General features: G+C 40.2%; 1 protein-coding gene across 1 annotated transcript; it reads right to left on the reverse strand.

Annotated features, from left to right (window-relative positions):
- Positions 1-17,507: 17,507 nt before the first annotated feature.
- Positions 17,508-21,305, reverse strand: gins3 (GINS complex subunit 3). The gene is made up of 3 exons (XM_072385288.1): positions 21,052-21,305; positions 19,924-20,157; positions 17,508-18,611 (listed from the first exon to the last, which is right to left on the reverse strand). The coding sequence occupies exons 1-3, from the start codon at positions 21,250-21,252 to the stop codon at positions 18,381-18,383; spliced, it is 666 nt and encodes a 221-aa protein (XP_072241389.1). The 5' UTR covers positions 21,253-21,305; the 3' UTR covers positions 17,508-18,380.
- Between the last annotated feature and the right edge of the window lie 3,463 nt (positions 21,306-24,768).

The raw sequence follows: 24,768 nt of genomic DNA on the forward strand, positions 1-24,768 counted from the left end.
ACGGTATGAGAGCGTACACAGTAAATAGCCTGATAGATCAGAGCACACACCAGACTGATGGAAAAATACTTAACTGGCAGTCTTCTTCTCAAATACTTACATTTCCCTCTTTTTAAAAAGGCCAATGGACAGCTGGTAGGCTACTGATCCCTCTTTTAGGCCAACTCTGGTCACAAATTATGTGGTAAACAGTTGTTCAAACAATAATAATAGTTACTGGCCAATTAATAAACAAAAATAATGGTTACTGACAGGTTAATAACATAGATGAGAGCCCATAATTCCTGTCACATATCAGCTCTATAGACTCTGGACTTCACTGTGCCTCCATTTCTCTGAGTTTTATTTGAGTTTTTTATCTAAGTTTTGAGTCAGTGACATTAAGAAACGTTGCTTATAAAATCTTTAAAAGCTTCCTTTATGCGGATGACACTCCGTTGTAGGTCTTTGAAGCCTTAAAACGTGTCAAAGTGTATGTACTTGTTCACTGTGGCCTGGATGGCCCATCATTTTCTTACTTATCTCACCTCCTGAGCATGTCTCACATGATAATAAGAGATATCATGTTTTTTTATCCTCTGCAGCCAAATCGGTAGTGCACAACCTGGGAATCTAGACAGGTCAGGCTCTTAGCCTGGACCGGTTTGATCTCGTCATCTCAAATATTGCCAAACCAAGGCCAGCTGTTTCCAGATCTGAGCTGGAGATATTTCATGCATTCTTTCTTCTGGACTTGATTATTTAAATTCTGTTCATGCTTGCTGCATACAGAGAGGAGGTCCAGACACTCGCTACTTGGTGCTCAATGATCTTTTACTGAACACCAGCAAGACTAAAGAGATGATCCTGGACTTCAAGAGACAGAGAGGAGAATCTGATCCACTACAGATAAATGGGGTCTGCATGGTGAGTCTCCTCTTTCAGGTTCCCAGGAGTGTACATTGCCGTCAACCTGACATGGACCGCCATCATGTCGACAGTGATTAAAAAGGCTCAACAGAGACTCCATGTCGTCCGACTGCTGAGGGAGAACCAACTGGAGATCAAACTGCTGACTCCATGATAGAAGGTGCGCTGAGTTACTGTGTCACAGTGTGGTACGCCGGCTGCTCATCAACTGACAGGAAAGACTTGCAAGTAGTAATAAGGACAGCTCAGATAATCACCGGCTGCCCTCCTTGGAGGACATCGCCAGTTCCCGCCGTCTCGACAGAGCAGAGACTCCTCAAGGCAGGAGGTTCAAGGGCATAAAGACCAGTTCAAACCACTTCAAAAACAGTTTCTGCCCATTAGACACAAAGAGTTGCCAAGTTGGACAATCACAGGAACGTGCAGTTAGTGTGTGAATATTTGTATTCCAACACTGCCATAGATTTATTCCGTTTTATTTAATTGTTCTCTATTTTTACGGTGATTCTCTTGTTTTTAAAGTGCTCTGTTGGGAGTTGCTCCACCAGTTTGGTTATACAACATCAATAAAGGCTTTTTGTGGTGATTGTGACGTTTTGTTGCCTTCGTTTAAGTATGTTTGTACCTGGGTGCTGGCTGGTTTTCTTTTGTTTTTTTCAGGCTGGGCTGGACGGCTGGGAGGAGCGCTCTCACCATCCCCACCTGTGTCCCATTATCAATCTGGCACCTGTTAAAGCCTGCTCCCTCCTGGCTTGCGGTGTCGGATTATTGCCTCACAACGGACGAACACGCATGACTACTGGATACACCTGTCGGAGATCGGTACCCAGCCCAGCCAGCCACCAAGCCCACCCGCAGCCTGTATCTGAGACTCACTACACGAGTACACACGAGATCCTCGGAACACTGGAACCACTCATCTCCCGAGCCTTGCACGGAGTCACCAGGACACGGAGCCTCCTTCCACCTCACCTAATAAATCCCTTTTTGACTTCTACCTTCTGTCTCATGTTCGCTTTTGGATCCAGTCCTCCCTAGCACCTAACACTTTTGACTTTGACAACACATAAAAAATAAAAAAAAATTCGGCTGCTAACAAAACCTTCTATGAAGGATCACATCAATTCTAATATCTTTACACTGGTTACACTGAGTCCAATTTAAAATTGTTGTGTAGTCGAGAGCAATGAACTTTTAAAGCTGTATCACACCAGTAGGACTCTGAGATCCTCTGATCAGGGTCTTCTGGTTGGATCTCGCACCAGACTTAAAAACACTAAAGGTGATTGTTCTTTTGAGAGTCTAGCTCCTGTTTCAGCAAGCCTTTGGCTAATTTGTCGATCTAATTTTATTGTAAATTATTTATTAAACTCTCTGGGGTCCCACCAGAAAAACTCACACTTAGGACCTTTCAGAAAAAGTGTGGTAAAATCACAGAAATTGAAAAAAATTTTCTCCTTTCAATGCTTAAATCTTTTAACTGGCTTCACCCTAATCAGAACTGTAAAGTTTCTATTTATTTTTAAAAAATATTTTTTACACTTTTTATGCGATTTTTGTCTCAATAGCACTCACGAAATAATCTCTCAAGCACATTCACAGCACACCTTAACCTCTCTACCAACTCATACGGACAATTTTTGTTGTAATTTTTTTTATTTCAATGCAATAAAACAACAAAACAAAAAAAACAGAGGGGCTCCATTTAGACCTCTACAAAAACTCTGCTGCCAACTAGTGGTTAAATATATAATTTCATGAACTTTCAACCCAAAGGCTCAGATTGAAAAGGACGTCAAAGGTATGAAAAAAAAGTGGTTTGAATAGCTATCACTGGTGACCTGTTTGGGTTAACGGTCCCGTTCAATTCAATTCAGTTTTATTTACATAGCGCCAAATCACATCAAATGTCGTCTCAAGGCACACTCCTATGTGTCACTTTTAAACTGAGGGTGAAGTTTTTAACCTTGATCCAAACTACTAACTTCTGGAAAATCTCATGTCATTCCCATTAAAACAAGTAAAAATATTGACTACTAGAAATTAAAAAGTGGTTAAAAGGATCTAATTGGGTCCCAGGGTCCCCAGAGGGTTAAACTGGGTTATGATGCCAGAAAACCGTGTTAAACACTGGAGCTAGTTCACAAATCCGTGGGTGACATAATATTGGCTGCATCCATCTGAAATATTCAGCCGAAAGGTTCAAAATAGTCCTGAGAAGTAGATGTGTTTATAAAAGGCTGACTATTTTTTCCTCCTGCTGTCAGCCACCTGTTTTCAGATAATGAATCCCCAACAACATGGCATAGCACGAGCTGCTGCTTTTCCTGTGTCTACGCAGGGCAAGTGAGGATTGAAGGGGAGATAATACTCATTTTGGAGAGCATAGCGGGGCGTTGCCAGAGATACAGCTAATCCTCACAGCTCATCACCGAGATGTGTCTGGCTGCTGCCGCACTCCTTTCTTCTCCTTATTCCCTCCTCTTTTGGACACACGGTTCATCTCACGCTGTCTTCGGTCTCGTATCTCAGCCCTTTTCACTTTCTTTCTCTTCTCTTCATCTTCGATGATTAAGATGAGGTAGACTGAAAAGGAGAAAGAGAAGACAGCACAGCAGGAAAGAATTAAGATGGTGTAGTTTTTGTAGCTACATTTTATAGACACAACACTCATGAGCAAAACATATTGATTTCAAAATGTGCATATTCTTATTTTAATGGTCGTAGATTTTCCTTAAACTTGAGATAATTCCCCATGGTCTCATCTTAAAAGTTATCGTATGAAAAATTTTGCGCCAGCATGTCGTTTTTACAATAAATACAAAATTACAGCAGCAAGTAGTAACAACACACATAAGGTGCTATGTTTCATGTTCAGTGTTGCCAGTCCTGCTGATTATACACAACTCTGGGCTTGTTCCGTTCAAAGTACCTTGCAGATATCGTCAGTCATGGGTTGCTGTTGTTTTGGGTTTGTTGCTTACTCTAAATAATAATTTTTCCTGATTAAACATACATAACTGACATAATTTGGCCTGCTGTACTGCAGAATCTGCCTCAACCCTCGTCCCTTTCACCCCTCTTCTTCCCTCATAGACACAGAACGAGTTTACAGAGTTACTGTAGCAACTCTGCCAAAAATGCAGAGGATTTGGTGGCCAAAGACTGAATTAATTTGCAAGTCAACACATTTTAAAGGCTGTTTACAGCAGGAACGGACTGAATGCAGATTTAGTTCAGCACTGCTGTTGTTGATGAGGACTACGGGAGAGACAAAACTGAGAAGTAAGCTGAGAGTAGGTAACTGAGGTTGGTTGTAGCCCGTTTTAACTGACATATACATATCTAAATATACACTATACTGGCAAAAGTATTGGGACATTGTGTATTTAATGGACAACCGCCGTCTACTGCGCTGCCTCTTTTCCGAAAAAGTGCATTTTCACAATCTCCTCCACCGTCGCCATGTTTGTTATTGTCTGAAACTGACATCAAAACTTAGAAGTAAACTCTGAACTGCTCTCTGGTGGATGTATTGCCTAACAACCATGCCAACGTAAAGCATATGTGGGAGTACATGGGCAGTGACGCTTGGCAACATTTGATTTGAAACCAAGTTACGTACCAAACGAGAGTATAAATGAGCCTTAACGCATTAAGATCAGGACTCTGCAGGCCAGGCTCACTCATCCATATCTTTATGGACCTTGCTTTCGTGTGCAGTCATCATGGAACAGGAAGGGGCCAATCCCCAAATGGTTCCCATAAAGGTGGGCATGAAATTGTCCAAAATAGTCATAAAGAGTTCCTTTCACTGGAACTAAGGGGCAAAATCCAAACCCTGAAAAACAAACCCACACCATTACACATGGCACAATGCAGTCAGGCAAGTATCACTCTCCTGGCAACCGCCAAACCCAGACTCTTACATCAGGTTGCCAGACAGAAAAGCGTGATTCGTCTCTCCAGAGAACATGTCTCCACTGCTTTAGAGTCCAGTGGTGGCGTGATTTACACCACTGCATCCGACACTTTCCATTGCACTTGGTTTTGTATGGCTTGGATGCAGCTGCTCGACCTTAGAAACCCATTCCATGAAACACTCTACGCACTTTTCCTCAGCTAATCTGAAGGCCACACGAGTTTGGAGATCAGTAGCCATTGACTCTGCAGAAAGTTGGCGATTTCTGCGCACTTCAGCATCCGCTAAGCCCACTCTGTGATTCTAAGTGGCCGACCAATTCATGGCTGAGTTGCTGTTGTTAACAGTTTCTCCCACTTTGTTATAATACCCCTGACAGGTGACTGTAGAATATTTAGTATCGAGGAAATTTCATGAACAGATTTAATGCACAGGTCTTTATACGGAGTATTCTATGGTCTTGTTAGATTTAAGTTTACTCATAATGGTTATAAAGAGACGCTTCGTCCAATCGCTAGAGGACAGATGTTTCTGAGCATCAAACCAGCAGCACATCAGATAACTTTTTGATTTTCTTGTAAACAACTCCCCACTCTCGCCTGAAACCCAAACTTAATGGAGTCGTTTCTGTTGCTGCTCACATGCTCTGGATTAGCCCGTCTATCCCACCATTAACACATAATAATCAATTTTATAGACCCACCTCATTCCTCTTGTTTTTAGTTCATTTCGAGGTTGCACAACAGCCTTCATCTTAATTCAACATCCTCTTCATGTGTTTTGATCTGTAGTTTATGTTCATATTTCATCTCTCATTTTGCATTCCTTGGTTTCCCATTTTAGTTTTGTCCTTGGTACACATATATATAATAATATTATTCATTAATTTGTACCTCACTGACTTAATTTGTGTCATCATGTCTCTTTGGCCTATTCTAACCTTTTTTTTTATATTGTACTCATTCCACGTAATCTTGTATATTTGTTTTGTTAGTCTATCAACCTTGGCTGGAAAACACTTTGGGTTAAGTCCTTGTAAAATAAAATTTAATTATCATAAAACATTCTGGAAAAATAAATCGTCGAGTGCAGCAACATCCCTTTTGGGAGGGCTTTTTTTATAGTTGTTGGAAATAATCAATAAGAGGTAAAAACTGACCACATTTAAGAGCTGTAATTGTCGTCACTTGGCTTTGCTCTCAAACGCTGCACCTCAGGGACTAGATTATATTGTTACTTTATGTTTTTTTTCATGTAAATACATATGAATACTGTCACTTTACATTGACAAAACTGTTCAAACTTACATAATCAGCCTAACACAAGAGAACGCTGACACCTGGAAGGTCGGCTCAAAGAGTCAGGGCTAAGTTGTGAATAAAATTACACAATAGAACATAATGTCAATACAGTTTAGCTTCTTGTGTGTAAAGACTGAGGGACAAAGAGACTAAGAGTAAGCCTTTGGGTCCCCTCAGTATTTCATCAGGTATACAAATGGTTTCCAAACAAATACCAAATGTCAGAGGCCCTTAAAGAAGACAGAAGCCAGAGGCAGCATTAGTGTCTCGTGTTATCAGCTTCCTGGGCGGTCTCCCTCAGTCTGCCCTTTGCTTTAGCTAAACCTATGGCCCAGACAGCCCACAAGGATAGGCTCATAGATGTTATGAAAAGCCTGTAATGGATCTGCCTGCAAACAGGAATGTATAGATCCACAACTCCAATAAAAGTGTAAACTGTTGCTGTAGAGGAGGACAGGCAGCTTTCATGTTGGTGTTGTCCAAAGTTAAGACCCATCCTGTGATCTGAGCCCTAAATTTTCTGGCCGATTATATAATTTTCAGTTAGTAGCTGGTGTAATCTGTGGCATAGTGATTTAATATTCTCAGATTTAAAGCACAAACCTTGGCATCTTTATATCCCTTCATCAGAGGGAAGAGATCTGTGGCTGCAAAGAACCTTATTGTAGTGGTTATTTTTAAAACTTTAAGCAAAGTCCAGGCTTGATGGAATTAAGTGCAATATTCAGCCTAATTATTGAGGAATTATACAGTTTTTAACCATTTATTTTCCCCTGTGTGATCAGTTATGTTGTCTGTTGTATTTATTTATTTTATTGTTTGTCATTTAGCACTTGTTTCAAATGCAGCGCTCCAAAACTCGTATATTCTCATACAATGACATTCTCATATCTTGGGGTAACGACAAACATGTTAAATATTATTGTACGTTTTGTTTTATACAAATTGTGTCATTCAGTGTGCGTTTTTAACCAATAGGTGCGCTGTTGTTAATTCCAGACAGGAAGCAGGTGCATCTATGACTGAGAGTGACCATGGCGATGAGGCAAAAAACATACAAACTGACCATACAAATGGGGTCGTGTCTACATTCTATGGTACTGTTTTCTTTATTGTTTTTCAGCTCACGTCGCTGCACTGAAAAAAAGCAGCTATGGCTAAAAGCTGCTTATTGGTTGACTTAATTTTTGTTAAGAACTTACACCAGGTGCAAGATGGGAAATCACCGCAAAAGAATCTAGTTGTGGTCTTGCAAATAGTGACCCTGACACTATTAACACCTGACACTAAATCGGGTGTCATTTTTTCACAGCTGTCCAGTGTATTGGGAGGCTGTAGTTTCACTGCATCACAAAGCAGATCGTTGTTCAGAGCAAAGCTGAAGTAACAACAACAGCGCCAACAGAACTAAGAGCAGCCCGCAGTTCAGATTGTTTCAAATACTGGGAAACTGCCCCCAAGTGGCAGCAGAACGCTATGACACATAGATGCTTGTTTGTGAAGCTCTACAAGAGTGTACGGACATCTTTGATCAGCCCTTGATGACACTTCAAGGGTTTCAGGAGGAGGTGGAGATGGGGAAGTGCTGGGCTGCACGTAATCAAATCTGAAGGGAAAATGACAGAAGAGACTTTTCAAAGATTGGGGATCAAACCAATTCACTTGAAATCATTGCAAACAGCAAGACCATTGGACCGAAGCATTCATAAGAGAGTTAGGATTGAAGAATAAGAATAAGGTAAGTTTAATGACACAGAAAACAGAAGTTTTGAATCACAGCAGAATGAAAAGCGTGAAAACCAGGGAATGAGAGCATATATAAGGGAACAGATAATCTTTACTAAACCTATGATAATGATTAATTCATTGAAGGTGTTGTGGTATGGACTGTATGTATAGTACAGGTCTAGCTGTGGTTAAAGCTTCTTGCAACTGTGTATTATGTGAGGCTAATACAGAGAAAACCCGCGTCTCCTTTAGTATACTCTGGATAAAAGGTGTTTGAGTACATTTAATCTGTAGCGAGCCTAGAGCTCAGTTCCTGTCGCTAGTAAATCTGGTTTATGGCCTTGTAAGGGAATAACAGTTATGAAGACAAGGCACAGAAGCTGTCTTTTAGATATGTGATGTGCTCCAAGTATGCTGCATTGCATTTCTCCTCTGACCTGAGAATCTTGCTGTTCTAAAGAAAATTTTTAATTAATCTCTAGCCTGATGTCTCTAGTCTAGTGGGTTGAGCGTCAAGAATATTGCCATGGCATTGAGAAATTTATTATCAGAATGAAGGGTAATGAATGGCTTCTTTTTTTAAAATATTTATTTAGATAATAAACAACAGGTCTGTCTTCTATTCCTCCTCATCCACTGGAATAGCATCACACTTATAGATTGTGATGTTTGTGTATGTTGACTCGTTAGTCCACAGGATAACGCATCACCTCTACTGTCAATGTGATCTTTTCAGCTGAAAAGTTAGCTTTATTTTGGTTTCCTTATTTCTGCTGCATCGTATGCTCATAATTTACAAGCTTGTAATTTAATCTGATTGAGTTTTACAAACCAGATGCAGCAGAACAGGCCCAAAGCATGATACTACCATCACCATAAAGGCATTTGGACCAATGGGGAATGGAGACTACCCAGAAGGATCATGTCACCTAAAGGCCCTTTTCTGTGGTTTGTGATAGTGATGATAAAGTATAACCTAGCGGTCAGTCAGAGGTGTCACGTTTTCTGTTTTGATTATCTTGTTTTCAGGTTCTTTTTCATGTTTTCAGGTTCTATGTTATTATCTTGTCTTGTTTTTTCCCCTGTTACTTAGTTTCACTCAAGTCACCCGTTTTCTGTTCCACAGCTGCACCTCGTCACCAATCACCTCCCCACAGTATTTAGTTTCCAGGTTTAGTCACAGTCATTGCAAAATCCTCACTTAACTTAACCTTCCATGTTCACGCCACCTTTTGTCAAGTCAGGTTTTTGCCCCATAGTCACAGTATTGTTATTCATAGTCTTGTTTAATCAGTTTTTTGCTTCTATGCCATGGTCTTGTTTTGTTTTGTCTCTTCATAGTTCAGCATTTTTTAAATCCGGCTCAGCCGCGACCTTTGTTTTGCCTTTTGCCCTGTTTGTTAATAAATCTACGTTACTTTGGAAGTCTGCATCTGGGTCCTCCCTTCCTGCACCAACCATCCTGACAGGAGGATGAAAGATGAGTCAGAATCGCATCGTAATTATGGCACAAATAAGTTTGATAAACTGTGGACTTGTTATTCTTATATTTTTAAAGCTTAACTTAATCCTGATTTCCAGTAGTGCGCTCAAACATTCAACCAATTACTGAACACTTCCATCACCTGAGCAAATCATCATACAGTTAAGTCACAGATGGTGCCCTTCATGTTGGGAAAGCTCCTTCTCTGAAGAGCTAAAACCCTTTAAAAAGGAGTCAAATATAAACTACAATTGGTCGATGTTCCTGCAAAAAAGAGGAGTGACTGTCTCCAATAATTAGAAGAACTACAAAAGTCTAAAAACGGTACATTTCCCAGAGGGGATTAGGGGTACTTTTTCTTGCTCCAAATTTAATGTTTCTCATTTTAAGTACGAATTTCTCAGGTTTGTTTTAAGATCCTCAACAAACTTTGTCAGAAATGCTGTTTGGGGCTCGGCGTTGTTGTAATGGTGGACACGTTTGTGTTAACAATCAAGGTAAAAGAGAGCCTTCTCTGCTTAGAAATTACAATGACCATTTATTTGTTACCTCACAGGCCATCACACATCTTTTTCTTGGTGTGATCTGTGTTGATTGTTCACTTGTAAGGAGGGTAAAAACTGAGGAAATTCCAAGCCTTTGTTAATAGGCTGACTGTGGATTGGTGGAATTTAAACTCTTTAGAGATGCTTGTGTAAACATTTCCAGCCTGAACATCAACAACTTTTTTCATGTGAGGTCCTCAAGAATTTTTTTTTGTTTTTTGACACGATACACTTCCAGTAATTTTTCTGAAGCTCAGCCTCTGTTCTAAAAATAAAATAAAGTGCCGTAACCATCATCCCACCGACTGAAATCCTACAGATACAAACACTCTTAAAACTTACAAATATGCATAAAAAATAACTGACCAAGTGTTTATTTTTCCTAATTTTGTTCTATTCTAACCTACCATGAGGACTGTAATGACGTTTTAGGTCATATTAATGCAGATATTTTTAGAGTGCATATCTGTGCGACACATGTTATTGTTTAATCTGCAGGCTGTTAAAACCACCTGAACCAGACTGGAACAAATCAGCTCAAACTCGGTCCACTGATTTGTCTCCAATCATCATTCATAATCAGGTATTAACTCTGTCCAAGCTTTTAACGGACTGTTAATGGTATCAAATTCAGGCAAACGTTCATCAAAAACCAATGTACAAAGAGATGGCCAAGAGGTACATTGATGCTGGAGTGGAAAAGGCAGGATACCACTGGGTAGACAGGTGAGAAAGGTCAGCTTCTCTTTTTCCTGCTTTTTAAACTACTATGTTGTACCTGTTATGGTCTAGATTTTAGCAACATCAAATTAGGGTAAATTATGTAACATATATTATATGTTTGCATCTTCCATTTTGGGATTGCTGCGCTGCATTTAAGATGCCAAACTCCATCCCGGGTGAACATCTGGACTGGGATGCGTGGAAGACTACCCCTTCCCACATTGCTGTAGCAACCTCTGGTCACCTGCAGAACAGATGTGCCTCACGAGCCCATTACAACACAGAAATTGTTGTGAAACTGGATTTGTTCCACTGCCTGAGGGGCTTTTCCCAGGAGTGCACGTCGGAACATCATCCTCTTTTCAGCACTTTCTGTCAGCTCCTCTCTGCTGCCTTCTCTGTGGTGGATCAGGAACACCTTAAAAGGCTCCAAAAAGCCTATGAGTTCTGCAACATCCATCCAGCTAATCCCACAAAACAGCATTTACTTGAGCACTGCAGGACTCAAATACCACAGCCCATAGAGCTGTTGGAAAGGGTTGAGAATGTCCTTCAACATTTTCACTTGGCCAAAGACGCAAATGATGTCCTGCTGTACAAGTCGTCAATGCTGAAGACGTGGCGTATACAGAGGGTATACATTCTCTGCGGGTGTCTTAGTGACCCTGAGCTTTCTGAGGGGATAATGTACAGGTATGGTGGAACTCTTCAGCTCAACCACGTACCTGGAGAAGGTGCAAAAGTCCTGCTTTGGATCCCTGTGCGAGGTACATTGCAGGGACCAGTGGTGGTAAACTCTGTTCATTTTATGGATTCAGGTTACTCTGAGTTACTCACTTGAGTCAGCATTGTTGGCTCCTACTGCTACTAGTCATCATTATCATCACCATCATCATCATAGCATACGCAAAAAAATAAATCAGCCACATAATGAACACCAGTATGTTTAACCACTTGTTTATTGCATTATTTAACTTACAACTTGGATTCACTGACTGGAGTGAAGTCAGTGAACTGAATCATCAGAGTCAGTGTGTCTGGTGAGTCTGCTAACTCGAGTCCGTGAACTGGTTCAACCGAATCATCTGAGTCTGTGGTGCTGCCAGTGAATCTGCTAACTCGAGTCAGTGAACCGGTTCAACTGAATCATCTATCTCTGGAGTGTTTCCGGTGAGTCCGATGTCTTTCTGTGAGTCTGCTAAATCGAGTCAGTCAATTCTCCCCATCTCTTCTTTCCTCACTCTCAACAAACATTTTCTAATGTTCTCACATTCGCTTTACACTAATTTGCTAACTAACCTGTTCTCTGTGTGCTTAACACTTTGTTATCTGAATATGTATAACAATATGTATAGTGTTTGAGTGTCTATGTGCTAGTGTGAGTGTACTGTACACCGGTTTCTTTAATATTATGCTATACCTACCTAAACCTCACCCTCGCTGGTTGTCTATCAATGAAACGATAGCTCAAAAATTCCCCACAAACTTTCGAGGGATTGTGTCTGTTTATAAGCCTTTTGAGAGTCTGATAACCCAGATGTGAATTTGAAACTGGCACGACATGTGACTGATGCACACGTGACATATTGAAGCTTCATTTGGGGAATCACATGATTTTTCACACGGTGAAGCAAGGCATCAAAACATTCTGCTTTTAAAGATCGAGATCGAGAAATCTGGGAATATTTGTTTGACATGAAAAAAAATGATTAGTGCAGTCATTAAAAACAGTTTTTAGATCTGTTGAGAGTTATTGCCAAAGTGAAATTTGTAATTCAAGCTTTTATCACTTTGTAATTCCCTGTATGTTGGTATAGATCAACTTCCTGTGCGCTGTCTACAATTAGTCCAAAATGCAGCAGCTCATCTTTTAACTGGTATTAAAAAGCGTCACCACATAACTCCGGTTATTTTATTGCTCGCGTTTAAAAGGCTTTAAAACAGGTCGGCATCATCCAACTTATCTGAGCTGCTGCACATTTACACCACAATAGGAGCTCTGAGGTCGACCAACCGGGGGCTCTAAGACATCCCAAAAACCAAATGAAAACAGTGAGGCGATCGAGCATTTGAGGAACAAATTACATCTCCACATCCACACAATAATTACTTTCAAGTCACTGCTGAAGACATCGATTCTCCTTGTAATTTGGCTCATATAACAACCTATTATAAGACTGCATTCTGCGCTTTTATTTTGTTTAATGTCTTTTTCTGTCTGTTGTGTCTTGTTTATATTATTGTTGCTCTTAGTTATTACTTAGTTTTAGTCTTAGTTAGCATTAGTTTTAGCTAGTTTTATTGGATTTTATTGTTGTTCTTAGTTGCCCTTGACCTTGTTTGCTTCCACACATCAGTATTGACATTTAAAGCATGAAAAAATATTCAAATATAAGCAATAACTTTTTAACCAAACTTAATCATATGATAAATAATCTCAACCACTGACAACACTTAAAAAAAAACATTAAATAAAGATATAAAACGTTAAATGATACTGATACAGAAGACACGTGAAACATGAGGTTTGATACTTTTTGGTTTGGTTCGTTCTCTGTCAGGATCAATAGTTACAGCCCAGAGGCACCGTCAATAGTTACATGACCTTTCTTCTGACTCCATCATATGACCCATGTTTAACACTCACATGAGGCTCATCTTCTCCACATAAATCCCCCTGCAACCAGTATGAGTTTCACTAAACACCAGCGACTCGCAGGGTTTCCCTGCGACGTCGCCTGCGCTGAAAGACAACTTTAGAAAGTGAGACGGCAGGAGAACTGAGTGACTTTAGTTGACCTTAAACCTCCAGAGTATGTGTTGTTTCAGCATCTAAACTGCTGAGGGTAGCAGACGTTTCACCCCTGTGCATGAAGGTTGCAGACTGCCTCCAAAGGATCACAGGAATACAATCCCATTTGAAGAAAGAAGAAGAAAGATAAATGTCTTTTTACCCAATTAAAACAAATCCATGTGTATCACTGGCTCACATGGAAAATTATTGTTAATGTACAGTGTCCAAAAGCGTTGATCCACCCTCATTTCTTCATATTTTGCTTCCAAGCGGCCACACTTTCCTGTAATCTTTTAAAGTGGTCTATAGCACTAGTTCTCCGGACTTTCTGGGGGTCTTTCAAAGTTTTTCTTTGGACATCAGCTGTTTTTTCACTCATTTTTAATCCAGTCCTTGTCCACTTAACCATGAATCATTCAACCATACAAATGCACCTAACTCAAGGGATGAACCAGTGTTGTCTCTCTACATAACAGACACCTTAGCAAAGAACCAATTTTAAATTGTATCTTTAAGCACTTTGTTAACAGCAGCCTGTCACAAAGACACATCATTTGTTCCCATTTATTTGGTTTCATCTATGAAAAACAGCAAAGATAACACAGTTTGACAGACAGAAAATTGTATTTCTGCAGCAACAAGGTGATTCCCAAAGAGCAATTGGCATAAAACTTGGCATATCTCAGCATGGTGTGCAGTGTGTCCTTAAAACATTTGAGGAAACTGGACAAGTGGAGGACAAAAGAAGAAGTGTCAGGCCTAAAAAACTATCTACAGCAGATGAAGAGTATCTGAAAGTGATGTCCTTAAGAAAGAGGAAAAAATCCAGCAAAGACCTGAAACAGGACCTGAGAGATGCATCTGGACCTTCAGCTGATCCATCTACTGTTGGCCCAAGCCTCATCAGAAATGGTCTCCATGGAAGGGTGGCTGTCAAGAAGCCATTCTTAAGGAAGGGAAACAGGGAGAAAAGGCTGAGCTATGCCAAATGACACAAGAAGTGGACTGAAAATCAGTGGCAACAGGTCTTATGGTGGGATGAATCCTCTCCAGAGCCCGGACCTCAACATTATTGAAGCAGTGTGGGATCATCTGACAGAGAACGGAACAAAAGGCAGCCGACATCCAAAGAAGAGCTTTGGGATGTCCTTCAAGAAGTCTGGAGAACTATTCCTGAAGACTACTTAAAGAAATGACAGAAAGCTTGTCTAAGAGGGTTCAGGCTGTGTTGGAGAATAAAGGAGCTCAGACCAAATATTGACTTGTACAAACTCTGTTTCTGCCATATATACTGTACTTACGTTCATATATGCAAGTTTTAATAACTTGATGCACCAGTTTCCCATTTTCCTGGCTGTATGTAAAGAAATGTGGGACCTTTGCACAATGATTGGTTAAACTCGTGTGCCTCCTGATAACTAGTCGCCAATAAATAAAGGCCAACACGAAGAGAGAAGACACGAGGAAGCACAACCTATAGTAATAAAAAAAAGCACCATATCTCCTTGGAAACCTCATCTCCTTTAAAGAGGAAACCACCACCACCAGCAGGGGGCAGTATTGTTCCACAGCACGAAGATGGATTAGTCACCAGACTGTTGCAATTTACTATTTCCAAATTTACCTTAATTTGTTGGAAATTTCCACCATTGGTGTGGATTGTCAACAGACCTAAGATGCCCCCCGCCCAACCATTTTATAGTTCTTTAATTTATAATTTAGAGCTTTTATATTAGTTTGTATCAGTTTCTCAGTTTGTTGTAAAGTTTATTTAAATCAAACTGATAAAAGTGGTCCCATATTTCAGGCGACGAACACAGAAAAGAACAGAGAACATCCTTCATGGAGTTCAATGAGCTCTGTCACAGCCAGACTAAGCAGATGTGCTCACAACCAGCAGCTGTAAACATTGGGAGACTGGAAATAAATTAATCACACGGGGTAACGTTTCATCTCCTTTTTCCATAACATCTGCTCTTCGTCAGCTGGACGACTACAGGACTGGAAGAAATGTGAGACTACAGTTTCCTTCATTTTCTTTGATAAGACGACGTCTAATTACACAAATTCAGATATTTTTTTTATTTGACCAGATGTTCCCAAAAGAATCTAAATGAAGGCAAAAAAATTCACTCTTTTGTTTAAACTTACTTGCTCAAGATCAATCAATACTGGATCAAATGGTTGACCTAAAGAGTTCTGAAGTGTCTCAATAAATCAGCCACTGTGGTGTGAGTGAGTGACCCACACGGATAAATGTAGCAGCATTTGGTCCCCGGCAGGTGGTTGTTACCGATTCTCCACAACAGTTGGCGTTTAGAAGTGAACTCAGTCTGTGGACAGACTTTTCTATGTTCATTAGAGCTGATTTCCAGTAAAAAATGTGAGTTTGTACATATTTCACCAAGTTTAGGACTTTTTAAGCACCCCCCCCCCCCCCCCCCCCCCCAAAAAAAAAAAAAAAAAAACAACACAGCAAATATTTCCTCTGAAATGTGAGTTTTTATTTAAAAATTTTACTCAAAGGTCTGATTTTTTTTCTTTCTGTTATATAAGCAGACGTGGTCAGGGCTGTTGGTATCCTCTGGTTAAAGAAAAGAAAAACCTACAAAGGTCACTGAAATAACTTGAAACTGAATAAAGCAATAATGGATAAATACATTTTCTATAACTTTTGAATTGTGGTTCAAAGGAAAACAAACCAATGAAACTGGTGAAAACAATGAGAATAACATGTTTCACTAAGGTGTGTCCTGTAATTATCAGCATCACAGGTGTCTTCGAACTTGTCATGAGTCAGTCTGCCTATTCTGAGGGTGAAAAATGGTCAGTGTGCTGCTTGCCATCATGGTGTTCACCACACTGAACATGGACAACAGAAAGCTAAGGAGAGGGTTGTCTCAGAAGAGAAAGACAATTATTAAAACACGTCCGAGCAGCTTGATGTTCCCATGACTGTAGTTACAGATATTATTCAGAAGTTTGAGGCTCCAAGAGGAATAACTGATGACAAATGGAGGAGACAAATAATACAAATTGAAACCAAAGAGCCCAGAACGACTTCCAAAGAGAATCGAGGTGAACTCCGAGGTCAAAGTACATCAGTGTCAGATGGCGCCACTCGTCGCTGTTTGAGCCAAAGTGGATTTAAAGGAATACGACGGAGGAGGAAACCGCTGTTTGCCAAAATGCATAATAACAAGCCACAAAGCTTTTAGGACCGATGAGACAAAACTGGAAAGTCGCATCAGCTCCAAGTTCAGAGACGCAACAATAAAGGAAACGCAGAAAATGACACCGTGCCTGCTGTGAAACGTGGAGGAGGCTCGGTTATGGCCTGGGGTGCATTGAAATCTAAAGACGATCAAGGCATTCTGGAGCCAAATGTGCTGCCTGGTTTCAGAAAGCTCTCAGAAAGCTGCCAAAAAAGCAGTTTTTGATTCAGTTTAAGTCTTATTATCAAAATTAAATGTTTTTTAGTGTCACAGACATTTATTCAGTCGTTCGGCTTCAGTTTTTAAATCAATCTTTTGGGAAAATTACAACTTTAGTGTAAAACCTATGTCGGGTTTTATGTTAATTTAGCTTCAAGAAAGAAATAGGACTACTTGTAAAACAGAAATAGACAAATTAGCTTTTAAAAGAGGCGATTTGTGCTTCAAACTTTGATTTAGATTCAGTTAGATGGTGCAGCTGGATGCTAACCGGGGGCAAACTGAGCCACGGGAACACTTTAATAGAAAGCCATATTTTTAGGGTGAGGGAGTCTGTTTAGGTCACATATAGAGAAGTTACTCTGCAGTAGCCGTGGATAACGAGCTTAAATGTTTGCAGCTGCAGGAGTCAACACTTTTTAAAGAAATGTATAAATGCATTTGCTGCCTTCATGTCTTAAAAAAATTGATTATTTGGAGACTTTCTACTTTAAGATTCAGTTCTATGATGTCTATCCAAGTTGTGGAGCTGCTGATACATTTTTTTTGTGTTTTTGTTTTGTTTAAAGTTCATCTTTGACCTTCAGTCTGTAATAAAGTTTTTATTGGTTGATCAGAATCTGTCAGATTAATTCTGATAATTTAAATTGAAAAGACACATCCTGAAGTTTGGTGAAAGGCTTTTATTTGACTTAAAGTAGTAAAACAAATGGCCCATCATACGTTAAGTTGTTATCAGGTTGGATTCTGCAAACTTCTCACTCCCAACCTCTGAATGAGAAATATTTCCTGATGTTTATATGTTAAACATTAAAAACAAACAGTTGGAAATTAACAGATTAATCAAATACAAACATAAGCTATTTAAAAAGGTGGATTTATTGTAAATTAGGTCAGAGATCGGAAAGAAATACACCACTTTTTACCCAAAAAAATGACCAATTCTAAGATTTTATTGAAGGGAAAGTCAGTTCGTCCTCCTGAGAGTGAGCTTGACATCTGCAGTGAAGCGAACAGAAACTTTCTTTAAACTGGTGCTCAAACACCCAGAGATACTGGAGTGTGGAGTCAAGCTGTCCTTCGGGCCTCTGATCTGGAATCATCCTGGAAGATTTCAAACCGAAGCCTCTCTGACCTGTAGAGGGAATATTTCCGCAGCGGTGGGAATGTCTCGGGAGGCTGGATTAGGAAAAATACCTTCATATTTCAGCTAATTTGTCTCCCTGTGTTGCTTTAATATCCCCAGTTCGATTAATCAGCCTTTAAACAACACTTTGTTGGTTTTTTTGTTCTAAAATGTGTCACTCAGGAACAGAAAAAACAGCAACTCTGAAAGGTTTTTACTGATAAACACAAATAAAAACAAAATATTCACAGATCACATGAATCTTAAACCTCACTGATGAATCAATAAATATGAACATGTTTACACTCCATACAGGCTCGCTGCCCCAACTCCATGAACAAGGAGGTCGCTGGGTGGTCTGTTCCTCCTGTGCTCTGACGTACTCACCACAACCTAACCAGCAACCAATCCGGTGTCAGGCTTGAACATCGGTGATCTTCCTCTTGCGGTAGTTGAGGACCAGACTGGAGGCGGTGAGCTGCGAGGCCTGACCCTTCTCCCAGCTCTGGAAGCTGTTCAGGCCGCTCTGGCCGGACTTGAACAGGGCCTTCTCCAGGCAGTCCAGACGCTCCACCAGAGCGGACGTGTCCTCGTTGTAGGCATTCTGGGAGGAGTCCATGGTCCGCCTGAACCGGCCGATGAACGTCTGGAGCGAGGACAGCACCAAGAGTTCACAAACTGTCAGAAAACTGGGTTTGATGCTGGCACGTGTGGCACGATTAATTACAGTCACTGTGTTTTAGTTTGGGGCATGCTGGTGGTGTTTCTCATCAGAGACACAGTTTCAACAAAATGTTCAACTAACACTAACACTAGCTTTGACTTGAATGACCACAGAATTATTACAACCTCAGCAGCCAGAGGAGGTTACAGAGGTCTCTGCTAGACTATACTGACTTCAAACATGTTCAAATACAGCTGCTAAACAGCTATATTCACTCTCAATTCACCTGCTGATTATCATGATATCAGTTAAATCATTTAAGGAGAAGATGTTAAGATAAAATTATCCTAAAATTCAGGCTGACAATCTGAAATCCGCCTCTCACCTGAAAAAGGAAAAACGTGTCTTTATAACAAGTCACTTTTCACTCTTTTGATCCCGATTACAGTCAGATAAAAACACCAGCTGATGAAATGAGGATGGAGTCTGTTTCTGTCTGTCAGACCATGAGATTTCGCCCGGTAACAGTTGCCACGGGCGACCAGCAGTTGGGCATGTTTTCTGAGCTGACCGCACCCCCCGGTGGTGACAAATTCAATCTGCTTTGTGCCATTAAGCCGAGAAACACTGCAGCAACATCTGGACCCTTAAACGATTCAATGTCTAAATATTCAATTATAAAACAAATTGATAAAAATGTGTCAAAATCAACCTCTTTTAACCATTTGTTTAGATTTATTTGTGGAAATAATCCACCTTGTTAGAACCAGATATAAATCAGTTGATCATCCGGAGGTTTCTCTGGTTAGTTTCCTCCGTTTTGTCATTTTATTTTTCATCGTATCTGATGTTAATCGTACCCATTTTGTTCACAGTATCACAAAAACAATTCGCATAAATCGAGTTGCCAGTATCTCAGCGGGCTGCTGGTCTTCTTAAGCATTCGCAGAAGCTCTGATGGAGCAAAGGCTGCCACAACCAGTGTTAAAGAATGGGACAAGCCCAGTTATTAGAGTAAACAACCAACAACTGCTCTTCTTAATATGTTGTGCCTTTAATAAAGAGCCCACTTAACTTACTGTAGCTCATGAAAAGTCAGTGCCCTGTTCCCCTCATCTCCAAAGGGTCATACTCACATTGCTAAGATTAATTTGTAGAGACATGCTGCTTTCTTTATAAAGTAAATACACCCCCCTTTTTGTCTGATTTCAACATGTATTATTTGACATAAGTGCCGATAACAACTTCTGTGGTCTTCTCTGATGTTAAACCCTTGTGTGAAGAGTTTTCGTACCTGCAGCAGCGCCTGTGCGATGTCTGGGTTCTCCGGACTGTCAAAGTGGAGCATCTGTGATCCCAGACCGTAGTAGTAGGGCCCCATCTTATGCAGGTCCACCACGTTTGGGTCGGCGGTGAACACGGTCCTCCAGCCCTCTCTGTACACCTTGGGAAGCTCCACAGCTAGTACCCTCCTCTTCTTCTCATACAGACCTTTACACAGCCACAGAGGGAGCTCCATCTTTGTTCCCTGAGACAGAAGAAATAAGAGCTCTCTGGGACCCACATGCAAAACACTCGTATGAATATTTTCTGACAGCCGTTTTAATACAAAACCCACAATCAGCTAACTGAACAAGGCACAACATCTTATAAAAATCATCTGGCTTCATTTGCTGTCATATTTGTTTCGTACAACAAAACATCAATACGAGTTTTACCAAATATAATTTCTCTTTGTAAAACCATCCTGTGCATCTGCTTATTTGAATTGATCCCATTTTAATTGTTTCATTGGTTGTACAACTCAACATTTTCTCACTGGACATTTTTAAAGATGCTCAAGAACCTGCGTCCAGACTATGCTCCTTAAAGGAGAACAATGTGGAGCCGGGGAAAAAAACCTCAGCAACATCAAGAACAGAACTCAAAACATAAGTAAACATTTGCTCGCTTCACAAATCCTGGTTTGGTGTAATGAAAGAAATAGAATTAACTTATTTTATTAAATAAGCATAACTTACGATACACCATGTTCAATTCTTTCAACTGAAAACAGCCAAAACAGTACTCCATCATAGTCTACTGGATGTTGAATTTTACCAGGTAATTCTTATTCAAATGCCTTGGTGATAAGATATATAGGCTGGAAGTCGTGCCGAATTTACAAGCGAGTTGTTTTCGTTCTTAAAATGTATCAATAAATCAATCTGACATATATGACTTTATCAATTAAGCGTGAAAATCATAAAAGACCAAATAATTAAGTAAGTCTGGTGCGACGTTAAGTTGCCTTGCTCGGAAAACAGTTAACTTATCTCGTTATTTCTGAGTTAAAGTATGAGAGGCAGATATGTAGTTAAATGCTCATCCACAGCGTTACATATATCATTGAAACACATTTTCACGAAGTCACCGTACTGACCTCCGGGATGTCTTGCGTGTCGCTGGACTTCTCCAGAAATCCAAGCCGGGGGAAAACGCACTCTGTCCGGACAGGCAGTCTCTCGTGAGAGAGCAAAATGTCGTCAAGAGACAGAAAATTCTCCTCCGTTCCCACCCCAGGTGGTACGGGGAGATACGACTCTGTGTCCATATGTGCGTGAATAACCCCCAAAGAGGTCATTTTTACCAGATAATCGCAGTAAAACGCTGCACCTTTCTCACAGTGTTTACACTTCCGCTTTAATTTCCTGTTTCGGCGCCAAAACTCATGAGCCAATCAGAGCGCTGCAAGGAGGTCCAGACCCGAAAAATCGATTAAATCTCAATCGAACTCTACAGTCGTAAACATGTTTATCAATATTTATTTTCCGTTTTATATTTTGATTGTTATTTTTTTACTGAAAGTTAAATACAATAGTAAAATAAAAGTTGAATTGTATTTAAATGTTAAATATCATATGTATATATACCATAGTTTATAGTTTATGTTATGGACAAATAAAACACGTACCTTCGCTCATATTGCAGTGGTTTCCATCAGTTAATAGAATTTTTTTGCGCAGTTATGTTTTAGACCATTAGAGGTCAGAATATGACCATTTAAAACATGTAAGTATGTCGTATCCGATTGTAACAATGTTTGGCCGTCATAAATGTGGGGATTCATTTCAATAACAGTACAGGAAGAACATATAAAAAGTGCTTTGAACTAGGAGTGGAAAATCAACCTTGAATTTCCATAAATTGACCTGGAAAATTAATGGAAGGTATATGATAATTCTGTACTCATCTCTTTTGCCCTAACCTTCTCTCTGTCACTCTTGATAACATTAATCAGCTGATAAATGAGAAATGACAGCAAGTGTAGGAGGTGATGTTCTTTTCCCCCATCAATCAGGGTGCCATCATGTAACGAATCTTGGCAACAAGAATAATAGATCAAATACCTTTCTTATTTTGACGTTATGGATTATCGCATGTGTCCTGATAATTACTCATCCTTTAGACCGTACATCAGTCATCTGACATGTTTGTGAAAAACCCCAAAATACAAGCAGCCATTCACTTCCGTGGAAAGTAAAATAAGTCATGACCTTTAACTGTAAAGGAGTCAAATGGCATGAAGCTGCAGTAAATAATCATACTGTTTGAGTGGCAGAGTGTACAGTGGGGTTTTTGTAGCAGCACACTGAGAGACTTTTTATTACGCAAACCAGACTGATGACCACGTCATTCCCCAAAGAGATCACCCCCCTCTGATAGCTGCAGGCCAAAACAGGCAGTGATGGTAGAAGTTACTGTTTGACTGCTTAGGGCCCGATAACACGCTCCATTATGATGTTAAAATCAACACTGTCCCCTTGTCTGAAATCCTCCATGGGTCATGGAAGGAACGGGATGACCTCAGTACAAACAAGGCTGACTCTTTATTTGACGATATACCACAAGTGCTTTTATTTTAGAAGGGATTTAACAAGAAAAGGAAAACTATAGTGGGACCAAGTGTTTTGTGCCGAAACTGACTTTCAAACTCCATTATAGCTGCATCAGGCGTTGTCACATGATGGCTGCAAGAAACGGCTGTTAAACAAAATAAGAAACTGAATTCAGGCAGTTTAAGTTCTGCAAATCTGTCATCAGGGAGAATACTTCATGATGGACAGCAAATTAGTGGTCTGACTATGTCACATCCTTTAAAATGGGACTAAATTTACTTTAAATGTACTTTAAACTAGAATTACTCTGTAAACACCTGAACTCACCACATGAAAAATTATTTCAACTGTTGTTAAACTGGGTTAAAATGCTTTAAGGGCATTTTTCAACAAATTTGAGGTGGTTTGTCACTAGTATTCAGTGACAAATAGTTTAGTTAGAAAATTTTGGTTTTGACATTCAGAGAATTGCATGAACAGGCTCCTCCCTACATTTGTGATTTGATCCAGCCTTACACTTCAGCTTGTAGCCTGAGATCCTCTGAGTAATATCTCTTGATGGTCCCTCGCACTCGCTTTAGGACCCGAGGAGACAGATCTTTCCAAGCTGTTGGACCTAGAATGTGGAATGAATTACCCCTTTACTTACGATCACTTGACTCTGTCGATGCTTTTAAAAACTAACATAAGACATTCTTTTTTAAACAAGCATTCTAGCCCTACGGTCCCCAGTAGGGATGGGAATTGTTAAGAATTTAGCAGTTCTGGTTTATCGATATCGCTTATCGATTCGGTTCCTTATCGGTTCTCTTATCGATTCTCATCCAGTTATGTATAGTACTAATGACTTGGGTTGCAGTAACAATTTCAAGTATGCACCAACATTTTATCTATTCTCGTCTCTGTCACTTTACTCTTCCCTACCTCGATGAATGGGGTAGCTACAGGTATGTGGGAGCCTGCCTCTGAGCCTACCTCACTCTTGCTCTCATCGTCAACTAAATGTTAATATCAGATGGAAATGATTCATACAGTATGTCGCTAACATTATTACAATAAACAGGACCTGGAAGTGTTATGTTACAAGGCTTTCAAGTTTTGAATGCAGGCAAGAGTGACATATCTTGGGTGCGCCAGTTGGACGGGTCGCAGGAATGGGGGTCTTTCATTAATAATATCATATTAGTGTTGTTATTAATAACTGCTCTGCTCAGATTCATGGGAGACGTACTTGTTTCCTGCCATTTCCGTAGCGATAGCGATTGCAGAAATTTATATTATCATTTTTTTTCAGCGTGAGAAATACAATGTGTGGCGGGAGTGCATGATAAAAAGACAAAAGACTGAAAAGCGTGACTGTCACGCTCAATGTGTGAGACTTGAAAGCCCTGCGTTACCTGGGACTTTTGAGACGGAAGACGCTGTGCCACGAGCTCCCCCGCAGAGTTGCCATCATCGCTTAGTAGCGTGTCAAAGACTTTACATTCGTGCAAAGTAATTGCATGCTGTGTGGTCAAATGTTTCAGCATGTTGGAGGTAAACCCCCCCCCCCCTTGATGTGATCAAAGCTCGGCACATGTTGCAACTGGCCCTAGTATTGTCCTAGGGCGGATTAACGATTCCATGGAATCAAACTACTAGGAGCTGGTTCTCGATTCCCATCCCTAGTCCCCGGGCTGCTAAGACTGATATTGACTGTATGTTGCTGTAATGTATTTTTAAATGTCCTAATTGTACTTACAGTGAAGCACTTTGTGACTGCTGTCTGAGAAAGGTGCTATATAAATACATTTTACTTACTTACTTACTCACGTACTTACTATCCATCTATTCACTATTATCTTCCCTACAAGGCTACAAGTCCAGGAGGGAAACCCAGATGGGAAATTCCATTACAGGTGGAGAATTCCTATTGGTGGAATTCCACTAGAAAAAGAATGTTGGACTCCAACCAATCTGTTTAATTCCCTGACGGCCAGCAAGCTGTTGGTGTCACTTTGACTAAACCATGAAAACAAAGGCATTTTAAACCATTTTCTTTAAAAAGAGAGTGCCTTGGCGTTCATATTTATACTCCTGGTGGTGCTCCCACTCCAGGAGCTGTCAGATGGCATTCTGAATGAAACAGGCTGAAAGTGGACACCTCACATTAGGTCCTAAAATAACTCCCTGTGTTGCGATGAGCATTTCAGAGTGATGTAACAGTAACTCCGCGTCCCACAAATACACTGCATCATAAAAAGAAAGTCTGGAAATAAGTC

This window comes from Leuresthes tenuis, unplaced genomic scaffold (assembly GCF_036924035.1).
Source record: "Leuresthes tenuis unplaced genomic scaffold, fLeuTen1.0.hap1 SCAF_5, whole genome shotgun sequence".
In the NCBI taxonomy this organism is placed as follows: domain Eukaryota; kingdom Metazoa; phylum Chordata; class Actinopteri; order Atheriniformes; family Atherinopsidae; genus Leuresthes; species Leuresthes tenuis.